The 14,881-nt window shown below is 30.2% G+C and overlaps 1 protein-coding gene across 1 annotated transcript; it reads left to right on the forward strand.

The window, feature by feature from the left end:
- Positions 1-5,254: 5,254 nt before the first annotated feature.
- On the forward strand, positions 5,255-12,363 carry LOC136969496 (clavesin-2-like). The gene is made up of 5 exons (XM_067263665.1): positions 5,255-5,409; positions 7,127-7,360; positions 7,446-7,639; positions 9,488-9,598; positions 12,147-12,363. Exons 1-5 carry the CDS (start codon positions 5,325-5,327, stop codon positions 12,327-12,329), a joined length of 807 nt encoding a protein of 268 aa, XP_067119766.1. The 5' UTR covers positions 5,255-5,324; the 3' UTR covers positions 12,330-12,363.
- Positions 12,364-14,881: the final 2,518 nt, after the last annotated feature.

Raw genomic sequence — 14,881 nt, forward strand, 5'->3', positions numbered from 1 at the left:
ACGTGGCCAGCCCGTCCGAGCGAGGGACGAACACACGACCAAACTCCAGTGTTCAGGGTACGAAGACCACTTGTCCACCTGGGCCTACGTTATGTTACAATAATATTACAGTATGAATGTTTTTTATTTTATGCTATTCAGAACATTCACTCATGTTGAGTATAAAATTCATCGAAATTTTTAAGAAATGTTCAGTACTTAGAATGGAATAATTCAATTAAAATAAATATACTAGTATAAAAATATTTAAACGATGGTATGTAATAGAGAAATCTGTAATGGTATTGACTTTTATTTTGCAAATAAAATTTATGAAATATTTTTTACATAAAAATAATTTATCATATAAACTGATAAGATGCATTCATTAATATAAACTGCGGCTGTCGAGATAACAGTAAAATGGCGTTATCTAGTAAAAAAAAACAATTAAAATTTTCCAATAAATTACTAATTCGATACTAAATGTTTAATTCTACTTTACCTTTCTTTTTAACGAAAATTTTGCTATTATTTTTATCATAATATAATAAAAGTATATTAATTATAAAATTTCTTAAACTTTCCAAAAATTTATACTAATAATACGTGACAAAGTTTTTATAAATTCATTTATAAAGTTATAAATCCTAATAAAGAATCAATTTATTTAATTATCTGCATAAGAATTCATAATAATATAATATCATCCATTTAAACAGTCTAATATTTCATCGTCTCATATACTTAATGTACTATTTAAAAAAGAAAGAATAATAAAAACCTAATTAGAGAATACGCACTAAGAACCATATCTCTAAAATTCTCTAATTCCTTTTCGTTCCATGCATATTTGTTATCTCCATTGATATCCTCATTCTGAATATTATTCATCACTTGTTTACTAAACGCTTTTGTTTTCGTTGTAAACAGGGCTAAAATAATTCAAGCTTCTGTAAAATTTCACAAACAGAAAAGTATAGAGCCTATTGTAAGCGACTTTTTAATTAATTTTCATTCAGTAAATGATAAGCATATTTTTCATATTCTCCGTTGATTATTTTATATCTTCACATTTATCGCACTTTCGTATTGATTATTAATAATGATAAATATAGTTCAAAGTTCTCTATTATAGCAAAAAGTTATAATCATATGATTTAACTTAGGGAATCAAAATTTAAATTTGAAAAATGATAATTCGAACAAATGAAAACTTTCCTTTGTTTCCACACATTGAAAACATTTTCTTAGTTTCTACACATTGAAAACATTTCTATTGTTTCCACACATTGAAAACATTTCCTTTGTTACACACATTGAAAACATTTCCTTTGTTCTACACATTGAAAACATTTCCTTTGTTTCCACACATTGAAAACATTTCCTTTGTTCCACACATTGAAAACATTTCCTTTGTGTCCACACATTGAAAACATTTCCTTTGTGTCCACACATTGAAAACATTTCCTTTGTTTCCACACATTGAAAACATTTCCTTTGTTTCCACACATTGAAAACATTTCCACAGTTGCATTGAAATTCAATTGCTTTATTTTCTCTACAAACAAATAATAATCTGCCATGCCACATACGCATTTAAATTATCTCATCTAAATGTAAACATGTGTTTTTCAAATATGTACAACTCAGCAATTCCGATATTTCGAGGAAGCCGGAAATACTTCACGATTTTGTGAGTTATATTGATGCACATCCTTCATGAAAACCTGCTGGTTTTAAACTGCTTTAAACAGAACGTTAGAAGCAGATCACTGCATTTTAATTTTCGTGTCAATGTGAAACATAAACTCCTACGCCTCACAGTGAATATCCACTGCAAGTAGTTCAAGGTTCAAAATTTAATAATCTTATCTGTTTTTCATTTTATATAATTTTTATACGCTTGTCAACATATTTAATTACGAAACAAAAATAAGATCGAAAGGGTAACAAAGATTGAGGCTAGGTTTATATCGGTAAACGAACAAATCGAAAACACACAATGACTGCAAATTTCAGTGTACGATGTCGTGAATCTAACTTAAATATTTTATATATGTTATCTGGAACGTTCTTTTCAGTTAAGTATTAGAGAGGATTCTAAATTCAATTGTAGAAATTATGAATTAGCATGTGTTAGGATAAGAATACTGTATGAATAGAATGTGCACATGTGTTGAAAGTAATCCAAGACATTGATTACAATTGGGATGAAAAAATATTACAGGAATTTAGAAACGATATACTCAGTAAGTATATAAATTTATTATTATAAATTTTATAAATTTTAAGGAGGGTAGTAAATACTCGAGTTTCAGATTGCGATTGATTACTTGAAATGAGTTTGTCTGAGAGAATGTCACTATGATATGAAAAATAATTGTCATTCTAAAATATTATTTTGAGAGTCGAGAGAAAAAAAAAGGAATCTTGTGGACCATTAAATACGATTCTTGCGAATCCGAACGGGTCGAGAAATCCCCAGGAATTTTTCGGGGGGTGGTCCGTTCGGATATGTCGGGCCCCGTCCCTCACCACCCGGTCGCCCCATTGTGGGCCTGGCCGAACCCATAATGGGCCTACTAAAAGAGGCCCTCTTAGTGCCCACAGGGCGGAAAGAGTTAAAAAAAAAAAAAAAAAAAAAATACGATTCTGGTGCGGTGCGGTCGTAAACCGCTTACAGCTGCAAAAAACACGTACAATTAAATAAAGATAACCACCCGCATTCGGTCAGGAGGACGTAAAAATTCTTCTTCCGGTTACCGAACCTTTGTGGTTTGTCAGCAAGTTAACTCCCAAAGGATATTTAAATTGGGAAAAGGGTCGAAAAAAATGAAGCTTGGAGCTATATATAGCTAGATAGCACTTAGATATCAGATACTCGGCAAGCCCGCTGAAGATAACGAGAAAGGTTATACTCATTAGGAAAGGACACTGGTATGGGTAGGGATGTCCCAATACCACAAAAGTATCTATACCAGGATCTGTATTGATACCGGACAGTATTGTTATGAGGTATCACAACTGGAAATCCTGCAAGCTATCTTTGTTCAGTCTGTGTCGTCTTCCAGTTGTTTATTTTGCTGAGAAATATCTGTACTTATTATAATGTGTACAGTAACTTCTCGACTGATCTTATCTTTTAATTTCTGCTCATTATGATATAGGCTGTTCACGCTGCCTTCATTATAATGAGCAGAAATTATTTTTTCGGTTACTCCAGGGTATTGAATCCCGATTATCTTGTTCAGAAGTCAGACTGTGCTTCAGTTTACACTTGTATGATGTCTCGTGTACATAAATGAAACACCAGATTTAGTCCTGCTAATGAGCTCTATGGTACAGCTATACATCAGATAGGGGTGAATTAGAAATCATTGGTAAAGAGGTAAAACAGCATTTTTACATTGAAAGTTCTTTATTTGTTCAGATTTTACAAATACAATAGAGACTCGTTAATCGGAACCCCGGTAATCGGAACGATTTTCAGTCGGACTGTGTCGCGCTGAATCGAACGTTTTTGATACTAGATTTACTTCTAAACTATAATTTTCATGTTTTTTATATTCTTCAATATATTTATTTTGTTTGTACAAAATGAAGAAATAATTTTTAACGATACGATAGCCTCGATTATTATTATAAAAATTTTCGTTAGGCTTAAAGTCGATTGAAAATTCAACACGAAGCGACACGCAACGGAGAAAAATTTAACACGAAGTAACACGCAACGGAGAAAAATTTGAACGTCGGACAGGTTAATATATTTTTTCGTACATAATCGGTAATCGGAACAAATCACTAATCTGAACAACCCCAGTCCCCAATTGATTCCGATTTTCGATTCTCTACTGTATCAGTGCAAACAACTTTATAAGAATTACAGCTAATGTTAAACATCACTGAATCGATTTGGCAAGTGAAAAACGTAATAACATCAAATTAAGTCTTCACATTAGCGCCCATTTTTTTATTAAATTTTTTTGCACAAATGAATAATAACTATTCTGTTACTGTTACTACGGTTAACAGCAACAGAATAGCAATAATTTTGTTTAAATTGATTATTCAGAAACATATACGATGTCTTTTACGTCAGCTGTATTTGAGTCCCATCCTGTCGATTTGTTGTTAAATTTTTATAAGAATCATGTTTAATAGGAATTTAAAAAAAAAATTACTTTTATCCATTTTGATATAACGGTATAACTTTTCTCTTTTCTAAAAGCAATTGTCACCAAAATTAAAACAATGGTTCAAACAAATAATATTCCATAAGTATACTTACATCTGCTGCAGTTGGACTGTAACTAATTAATTTCTTTCACTTACGTTTTGTGATGAGATAACATTAAATAATTTACTGTTTTCTTTGGAGAAAACAGTAGATTATTTAATGCTACACTGGTAATGCTACACTGGTCCAAAACACTGGTCAGCGCATACTGCAGCATTACAATCGCAGTGTGAGCTGGCGGATTAACGTTACAGTATGGAGTTACTTAGAACGGCTTCTGAAATAAATAAAATGTTTTTCGATGGCCAATAAAATTTTCTCATTAAGTGGTATTGATTCTTATTATTAGGAAAACTTATTATGAATGTAAAAAGTTAGAAGTATATAAAATGCTTTCACACTTTAAAACTTTAAAAAATTCGAAATGTGGAGTTCTCTTTGGCTCATATATTAAAAAGATTTTGTCTGTTATATATATATACATATATATATACATATAAAACAACCGAAAATCGTGTTAACATCCGCATTTCACTCCACCCCTTTCATCTGACATCGACTTTCCCAGTCGGGTTGACTCTTCCTACACTTTCCTGTCACGCGAGGTAGCACACAGTTCATTACGGATATATTTTGTGATTAACTTCTTCTGAATTATTCACAAGTTGTTACTTTAATGACAAAATATTAACTACCGATATGACCTTTTATTAACAATTCTAAATTGATTTACGAATTTTATTCTGTCGAATAATTCATTGGCGTAAAAGTACGATTTATCTCTAATACTGATAGTTGTGAAAAAAACGTCGACTGCTACTAAGCAATAAATGTAAAGATGTGTAAAGGTCAGTGTTCTAGTTACAAAGTTGAACTAATGATGTTATCAATATCAAAGTGAGATAATATTAATATATAAAACGCAATAGTAAGTTTAAACATTCACTTTACACAATAAACAGAGTACGAGTATGTCTTTATGTGTAAAATTATCGTAAGTAAAGGATTACGCTAAGTATTGTCAGCTTTTCAACGAGGATATTTAAATTGTTTCGAAAATTGGAATTTTAACATTTTCCAAGGTATAGAATAGTTAAAATTCGCAATGAATACATCTGATGAAGTTAATCAAAATTTTGATTACAATTGGAATGAGGAAATATTAGAGGAATTCAGGAAAGATGTTCTAAGTAAGTATGTAGTTATATTTTTCTAAATCAGTTAAATTATATTTGGCATAATACTTTAAATTTTCGAGCTTAAGTTATAATTATAGTTAATCATATTTCATAATATAACAAGTAGACAAGAGAGTCGGTACCTTTTTTCCATGTCAACATTGACGTCCATTTATAAATTAAAAGTTATAAACAGTCAGTGAAACATTATAACAACAGAAATTAATTTCACGCGAAATTATTTACATTTATAGTATTTAGAAAAGCTTTGCATTATAATGTAACTACGTTATTAAATTTCTCCATAAACTCCAGATAAAAATACACTTCGCATTAAGAAAATCTTCTGTTTTGCTGCATTAGCTAGTGTTGCATTCAAAATAGAATTCAGTTATTTTTCCGACTCTTAAATCATGGCTAAAAACTTGATTGTGTATTAAACACGTTTTGTTACTAATAAAGGAGACAGTAATCTTTTAAACGCATCACATGTAATAAGGATCAAAATCGTTTCAGAAATGAATTTTGTTATTTTGCACCGCATTTTTCTTTTTATATTTCGATTATTTTAAAAGAATGGGTTAAGATTGCAAAGGCGTACAAAAATTTAAACACAACAGGCTATAAACACGATATTGATAACTCAACACACGGTTAATATAGTGAATGCATATTAATGTATAATTCATGTTAACATAAATGGAAGTTGTATAGATTGCAACCTATGGAGTTTCGGGATTTGAGTTTTCCACTAGGTGGCGCTGCTTGTAGTTTAGTATATGTTTCCTTTTTTTTCGTTTGTTCTAGTACTACCGTTAATCAATAACTAGTGACGTTAAACACTGGGCGGCCTGCCTGTGGTTGCCCTCTGGGAGGAGTTTATCGAGAGCAAGAACAATCAGACGCCACCTAGTGGAAAACGCTAAAATGACGTAGAATGCATTGAGAAAGGCAAGCTATCGTAATATGATTACTTTCTTATTTTTCGTCTCCGGTCCAAAAGTAGAGTATCGTTGAACTCGTCTCGCTCCCCCGAGTTAAGATATTCATAGGGTGCAATCTGTACAACAGCCACATAAATTTTTGTTATATATTAATATGCATCTACTTTATTAATCGTGTGTAGATTTGTCAAGGTTGTGCTTATAGCTTCTCGTATAACTTTTTGTTTTATAAGCGTTTATACCTTTACATCTAAATTTGTATAATGTAAAATATATTATATAATAAAAGTTTATTTACATAGTAATAGTAAAATAATATTTGTAATAATATAATAAAATATTATATGTTTTCAAAATGTAAATGCTGGAAATAATTATTTAGATCCACGTGTCAAATTCCACATGTCTATTTCTTTCACTCCCACCACAGACCCTTCCAGTTCAAGCTGACACTTGTCTACTCTTTCCATGCACGGACTATAGTGACGTAAAAAGAAAAACAGAAAAAGAAAAATGAATGAATAAGTATGTTTTATGAAATTTCTAGATGTTGAATTGGTACATCTTTACGGTCTTTCGTGTCAAACAATTAAGTAGGTTCCTGCTTCCCGTAGGAATTCACTCCGGGAAGCATGCTCTTGAAAGATCGATCCCTCGCGTGTTTGTACATACTGTATACATATGTAAACTAACATTTAACTATTGTTTATGTTAGTTCATCGTTATTTTAAAATTCAAAACTAACAAAACTAATATGGATTCATTTTATTTCTTCAACATAAAAGAAGAAAAACATCTGAAATGTAGAACTGACGACATATTTCTTCTGAGTTTCTTACGAGCAAGAAAATTCGACAGAGAAAGGGCATTGACATTACTCAAAACATATTATTCTACAAGGAAAAAAAATCCAATCGTTTATAAAAATCTTAAGCCTTCCGCGTTAGAATTTGTTATGGAGAAGAACATGATGACATGTGTAAAGACTGAAAATATGGTAATTTCAATGGGAAGATACAGTGAGTTACGAATTGTTATTATCATTATTATTATTTTAGCTGTTAAAGTGCACAATACGTTAATTTATAATTTATCTATATATAGGTCATTGGGATCCATCTAAAGTGGGAATAATAGATGTTTTAAGAGGAATATTGCTCATGTTTGATTTTCAACTAAATGACCATCCTATTCAAGTATATGGACAACATCTTTTAATAGATACGAAAGAACTATCCTGGAGACATATTATCCAGTACACTCCAAGAAATGCGTATTTAGCAGTTTCGAACATGTTCGTAAGTATAGAAATTATGAACAGCTAAAAACTAAAACACGACATAAATATATTAAATTGTAAAAAAAAAATTGTTATTGAAAAATTGTATACGTACTATGAGAGAAAATGGTACTGTAAGACGTGGATAAATTTTCTTATCCACGAATTGTAGTGGTGATAATTTTCTGTAGATCATTTTATGCACGACGAAGTACTTTTATATATCACAAAAATTATTTACTGAGAGCAAAGTAATTGTATGAATACAATACGTGTATATTTTTTTCTAAATCATAATTCTTATGACTTCTTATTGTGTTAGTTGTATTCAAAAGGATACTTTATTGTTGTTAATTATGCATTTACTGAAAATATTCAACCATTAATTAAATATCTTAAACGCAGTATGTATTTACGTGTGCTTCAATTGCTCTATCGTTTCTTTCGTGGAGTTTATACTTACGAGGCTTCTTTTGACGTTCATATTGCCACAAGTCTTATAACAGTGCGCTTGAAACTAAATTCCTCACTCGATATTCTCATTCGCGTATCTTTATCTATCAGCAGAGATTACTAGGTTCAGTTTGAACTGCTACATATTTGTCCAGGGGGCGGTGAATACAGATTGTTTAATTGTGATCAACCTGTACTTATTGCGAGAACAAATTGATAAAATTATCTGTAGTAAAGAGTTTGGATAATGTTGTTATAACTAAAAAAGTGATAAGGAGTATTATGTTAGAAGAGGTAAATCAAAGTACAGGCAATAAAATAGCTGATAATTGTCTAACATTTAACATTAATAGTCTAACACATCATTAACAGTGTTGTGTTGTTCTACCGTTTCTGTCATTGAATGAAGTTTTGAAAGAAAGTCTACTGAACCTTGTATTATAGTCTTTCATAAAATTTGACATTGGTTCCTTGATATTTTTTGTAAAAAGTTTCATTGCCAAAATTTTTCTTAGGTAGAAAACTGATTTTACATTTATTTCAACGAAAGTTTTCAACATTTGAAATTAAAGGCAAAGTAATGAAAATTTTATATAGTTAATCGCTGTATATTCACTCACCGTTAGACTAGTGGTTTTCTCATCGCCACTGGTGAGCGATGGTCTCACCCACTTGCTCACTTGTGTATGTAAACACAAGTATTCACGCTGGTAGTTGCACTCAAGTTCGCCCTTTCCCAAACTTCTTTGGTTCTATTTACCTGTGTAATTCCTAAACAGAAGTCATTATCTTATACAAAGTCTTCTAGGAATGAATCGCTTGGCAAATTGTTAAATGATTTCGTTTCTTATTCCATCATTGAAATTCATCGTAATTTTTTCATATTTTCTTGTCTAACAAACATTTTATTATCAATGAAAGTATTATTAAGTCTCAGTGTTCCAGTGGATTTAAATAGATAACGATTTTTATTGCAGTGAGTTGTTTTGTTGGATAATTAGGTAAAAAATTGACATATTTATTCACTGTACAATGCCATTACTATTTTCTTATGCTGTTAAGCTAAATGTTTATGATGGAAGAAGTGAAAATTATTCAAATTTTTCCTTGCTATTCATTTAATATTCACTTTATTATCAGATTACAATAAATATTAAATTCAAATTAATTTTCCATTTTAATATTTTTGATATTAGTCGCAAATATGTGTTGTCATTTCACTGAGATTTTTTTCACTTTTTAACCATTTGATTTTCTCACTATTGTCAAGTTACGAACAACGTTCTTACAAAAGATTGGTATATTACAAATTATTACTGAAATAAATCTATTATAAATTCTGAATCAATAAATTATATTAATACACATTTAAATATTTCAACTATATTAAACATGTACTTTCTTCTGTTTTCAGCAATGCATTCCTCTCCGGTACAATTCACTTCATTTTGTCAACGTTAACACGTATATGAAAATCTTGTATTCGATATTATATCCATTTCTACCCTACAAATTGAAAAAGCGCGTAAGTATTATTATTATTATTACTCTTTTAATGACACATTTTCCGGCCAAAATCCACTCATCGAAGAAACTTTTGTCAAAATCGGAGATTGAAATAGCAGTCAGCCCTTGTGTTAGTTAAAAGCCATGCTTTGTGGGTGTGTTGTTTAGGCGCAATTGCTGTAGAAAATAAGTGAAGAAATCCAGTGTTTTTGTTTCTGATTTGCAGAATGTTTTACCCATATTTATATTTACTGAAGCCTCGAAAATCTATAGTTATGATTAGCGGACGATTTTTGTTTTTTGTATATATTACTTTAGAGGTTTGAATAATAATGAGTCTAGCATAGAATTGGTGAAAAGTAACAGAGTAAGTAAGCTCTATTAAAGGACTCATCTGTGTAATCTTCACAAACTAAACCACACCTGTAACGGCGAGATGGTGAATTAACAGAAAATTATATATTTTTTTTTTCGAATTTGTTTTTCGGAAAACGCTATTTTTTGCTGGTTATACTATTGTTTGGTATGAAAAGAAAACAACAGATTTGTCGGATATTCTAAAGAAACTTATTTTTACACACACAGCTTTCAAAGCATTTATCACCATCATTTACTCTACTCTGTCATAATATCTAGATCTACTTATATATATATATATAAACCATAGTTGTGAATTTCTGCACCCTAAATGCTTATAGTAATTCTGAATATCTCGTTAGAAAGACACTTGTTTTCTTGGGTATAGTGCAAAATTTCTGGATTTTACATAAAGGGGTTGTCGAAATATAAATAATTGAAAAGTGCGAAATTCGCCAAAAATGCTGTATTTAGTTCTTCTTCATTCGACACTGCAGACATTCCTAAAGAAAAAATTTACTTGCTGTAGAAAGCTCAGATTTTAAACCTAAGCCTTTTTCTTTATCACTGAGGTTTAGAGAAATTTCCGGGTCGTTGACATATCGACCCGGAAATTTCTCGATATGTCAACGTTCACTGTGCTCTCTATAAAGTAATTTTAATTTTATGCCTGTATTTATAAAATTGCATCGAAACGAATGATTTTCATTCAGAATGTTCTCCAGACTATGAAAAGCTCAAATTTACTCCAACTAAAAATTTAACTGTTATGTATATATTGACTTTTTATTTATGTGCAAGATTTTTACATCTCATGTTTTTATTTGGATAAGATTAAAATTCAGCAATATCATATGACTGAACAGTTGAGCCAGGAAGAAACAAATTACTGGTAGTAGGGGTTTCCGCCTGAACAAACAGGCCACGTAAACGTTTTCTTATTTCTGCTATTATATAGTTGCAATTATCCCATGGCAAACGCTCCTATGACAACTGTAGGTCGCACATACTGGCGTATTCTGGATATATGGCTCCTACAGCGCATCTGACCATTCAGAGAACAGTTTAGAAATGTTTTTTATACCTATTGTAAATGATAAAATGTACAGTACAGTCAAACCTGTTTTTATGCGCTCTTTTTATGTGCGATTTTAATTTGTGCGATTTTTTTAATGCGAATTTTTAATTTGCGCGGTTTTTTTTGTGCGATTTTTTATTTGTGCGGTATAGTTGGCGACTAGTCTCGTGCGATTCGTCATGTCTCACGTTGACTTATTATAGCTAAATAAACTTATTATAGTAATATTATTGCATGAATATGCGAAAAATGAAATAATTTACTTTTTAAGTCAACAAAACACCACCTGGACAAAAATATGTAAAACAGACGATAGACCAGACGATGCAGTCAAGTGCTGACATCTGTTGTCAATAAATTCTATTTTGTACGGTTTTCAGTTATTTTCTATGTGAGACTTCTTTTATGCGGTCCCTATTGACCGCATAAAAAAATATTTTTTTAATTGTGTTGCGAAAACTATTTTTTATAGCCCCTCATGAAGTTTCGTGCGATTTTTTTATGCGTTTTTTTAATGCGGTCCCTATCCCCCGCATAAAAACAGGTTTGACTGTATTAGGAAAAAGATGACATGAAATCAGACAGTAGATTAACTAATAAATACTAGTAGTAACCTAATGGATAATCAACAATTTGTTGTGTTGTTTTTTCATCTCTTACTGAATGAAGTAATTGAAAAAATCTAATAATTGATGCTTGTAATCTACATTCGTAAAAATTTAAATTGGCTCCTTAACATTTTCGATAAAAATTTCACTGCAAAGAAGTATTAGGAGTTAGAAAATTAATTCAAGTAAACAATTTTAAAATTTTGCAAAAATCAGATGTATAATGCTTTTTTTTCAAATACTTGGTTTTTGTAATAAGTTCAGCACAAAACACTGTATTTATACGGTATTTAAACTTTTACGTATTGTTTATTTTGTGTTCTCACTAAACTTTTTTTAAACATTACATTTTAATGTTTAAGTGAGGAACCAACTTTATTCTATAGGCACATCTTGATTGAATTAATTATAAATAAATAAATCAACGATAACGATTCAATGTAGCAAATATTAAAGATTAATATTTTCGTTTTATATTATTTTATATTTATGTTGTTTAGGAATTAAAAACTGTTTCTTTCTAGATTAATTTTCATGGTTCAGATATGAAAGAACTTCATAAATTAATCGATCCTAAGTATCTACCAGCAGACTTTGGTGGAGAATTGCTTCCCTTTGATGCGGCTGAGTGCAATCGAAGATTAAGAGAAAATGAAGAATTTTTTGTAGAAAACGAAAAATATTGGACTGAAGAGGACAATAGTTAAGAATATTTGTAGATAAAATAAAATTTATTTCGCGCGCTGCATAATTACATAAAAATAATTATCGTGAATTATTAAATAATGTATATGTAAATTTGATATTCTAATCCTAAATAAAGGTATTTACGATGTATTTAATTTTATTTTTACCTAAAAGCCAAATATGTGCATTTCTGTTGCATTTATGCCATCTCTGAAAGTCTATTCTAACATTTGAATTTTTTTATTTAAATGCATCATGTACAGTACATTCCAGAAAAATGAGCATTTGAATTCATTATATATGTTACTGGCCAAACCCGATTTCAGGCGAAACTAGTTTATCCTACGCGTGTCAGGATATACTAGTTTATCCTACGCGTGTCAGGATATACTAGTTTAGCCTAGGACAAACTAGTTTGTCCTAGGCCGAACTGATTTATGTACTACAAATAGGCGCCAGTGTAAAAAAAAAAATGATTTTGTGTAATTCGAAATGCCACGACAGTACACCCTGTGGTTAATTTCGGTGCTTCGGTTAGGTTGGTTTGGTTAGGTTAACTACATTTTTAGTAAACGTTTCCTTTTTTTTTTCTTTTGTTCAAGAGCTACCGTGAATCAATAACTAGTGACGTTAAACACTGGGAGACCTGCCGGCGGCTCCTCTCCGGGAGGAGTCCGTCGGGAGCACGAACAGTCAGAAGCGCCACCATTGGGGTTACCTACGTACACTTTAACCCACCCTGTAAAAATAAAAAAAAGATTAAATATTTTATATGTTACACTAAGAAACACAAACAAGTTCATTTTTAATTTTAGTTTGACTTTAAAAGTTATTTTTATTATTTCGTTTGAATTTTTGAAAATATTTTCGAAATTTAATTACTTTTAAAATTGCATGGCTTAAAAAAAATACAAACTGATAAGAACTGATTAGCTTATTTTTATTTTATAGTTTTGTACAAGTGTCACTTCTAATCATTACCGTTTTTTTTATAATTAAGTAGACTATGTTAGAATAAATATTGTTTATCTAATTGATTGCCTTTTAATTTTATCTTAACCATTAATATACTTGAATATTAATTCTAAATCAGTTCGGCCTAGGACAAACTAGTTTGGCCTGAAATCTAGTTCGGCCGGTAACATATACATGATTGCATCATATATCTGAAAAAAAAATTATTGAATGAAATTATATATTAATTCTTTCTCAGTGTTGTTAGTATATTATAAAGTTAAATGCATATCAATATTGGATGTACATATGCAATAAGAAATCAACGGACATTTTCTTAGAGGATGAGATTTTGCGATATTCTGAACCAATAAAATTATGTTGGTTGATTCTTTATTTCTTAGATGGGTTTAATTAAACAATTAATTTCATAATGCCGATAGCATAAATCATTTTCAGCAATGAATTATTAATTTAATATAAAAACAGTATAAATATCAAAAGTAAGTTTTTAATAAAGTGCTAGATATGTTTTGTTAGATAATCGTGTGAAATCGTAAGAGAAATAAGAGCAGATTAACTATATATGAACTTTTGATTTGTACCGCAAATCACGTTATTTCAATTTAAAAATTTTGCCCTGAAATGAATTAGATACATAATCGGCACGACTCTATTTCTAATAGGAAAAATAAGATTTACTTGAGTAAAACACTACTACGCTCTAGGCAGACAACTGCTATGTGCTACCTCTTAGTAATAGCATAATGGGGTGTCTATTTCGCTCTATATCATTGTCGCAGTAATTCGGTGACTATAATATGCATCTTTTAAAATTATATTCTTTTTCGTAAGAATTATATTTAGTTTATTAATTTGTTCCTTTTTTCCAACAGATGGCGCTACATGTAAAGCCAGCATTCAAATTTAGACAGAAATGGATGGATACATACAAATCAAATTGAAAATTTTGGGTGGGGGTTGTAGGACATTATCTAAGTTGGAAGTATTTTAATTTAACTGCCGAAATTCTTAGCAATTGGTCGAACAGCATAGGCGAGCGTAGCGAACAAACAAACAAACGTCCATATTATATATATATATATATATATATATATATATATATATAGGCCTATATTATGCCAATTTTATTTTAAACTAATTTACAATAATATTATCAAATGCTTACTGAGAACATCTTCTCTAAATTTATCTCATACTTCCTCATTCCGGGCTTTTGATAAACTTTTGTTTCATCACACATACTCGTGTTAATTTTTCCGTATCAGATATTCTTTGTAACGTATTAACAGTCCGAAAAAAAATTTATTGCAAAATCTACATGTGATCAATGAAAAATATTATAAACAAAATTTTGTTATAGTGTTACTATTTTAAATTAAATTATCATTTCAATTAATCTGTTCTAAACCAATAATTATAAACTGGAGAGTGATTATAAAGTGGGTGAATATCACATGATTACTCTGTTGTGTAAGGTATATTTTTTTGTGAGATGTTTCGTAAATCGACTTTTTTTTTAAATAATTGGTGACAATTATAGAATACTTACAATTGTGGCTTTATATAAAACGTTAACGTTTACTTGAATTAATCA

Source organism: Centruroides vittatus, unplaced genomic scaffold, assembly GCF_030686945.1.
Source record: "Centruroides vittatus isolate TY-2023 unplaced genomic scaffold, ASM3068694v2 contig_1799, whole genome shotgun sequence".
Taxonomy (NCBI): Eukaryota; Metazoa; Arthropoda; class Arachnida; order Scorpiones; family Buthidae; genus Centruroides; species Centruroides vittatus.

Excerpts from the sequence above, each read along its gene's own strand:
- LOC136969496 (XM_067263665.1), top strand. The coding sequence starts at position 5,325 with ATGAATACATCTGATGAAGTTAATCAAAATTTTGATTACAATTGGAAT. Across the intron at positions 5,410-7,126 it reads ATTCAGGAAAGATGTTCTAA|AAGAAAAACATCTGAAATGT; the intron begins GTAAGTATGTAG and ends TCAACATAAAAG. Across the intron at positions 7,361-7,445 it reads AATTTCAATGGGAAGATACA|GTCATTGGGATCCATCTAAA; the intron begins GTGAGTTACGAA and ends ATCTATATATAG.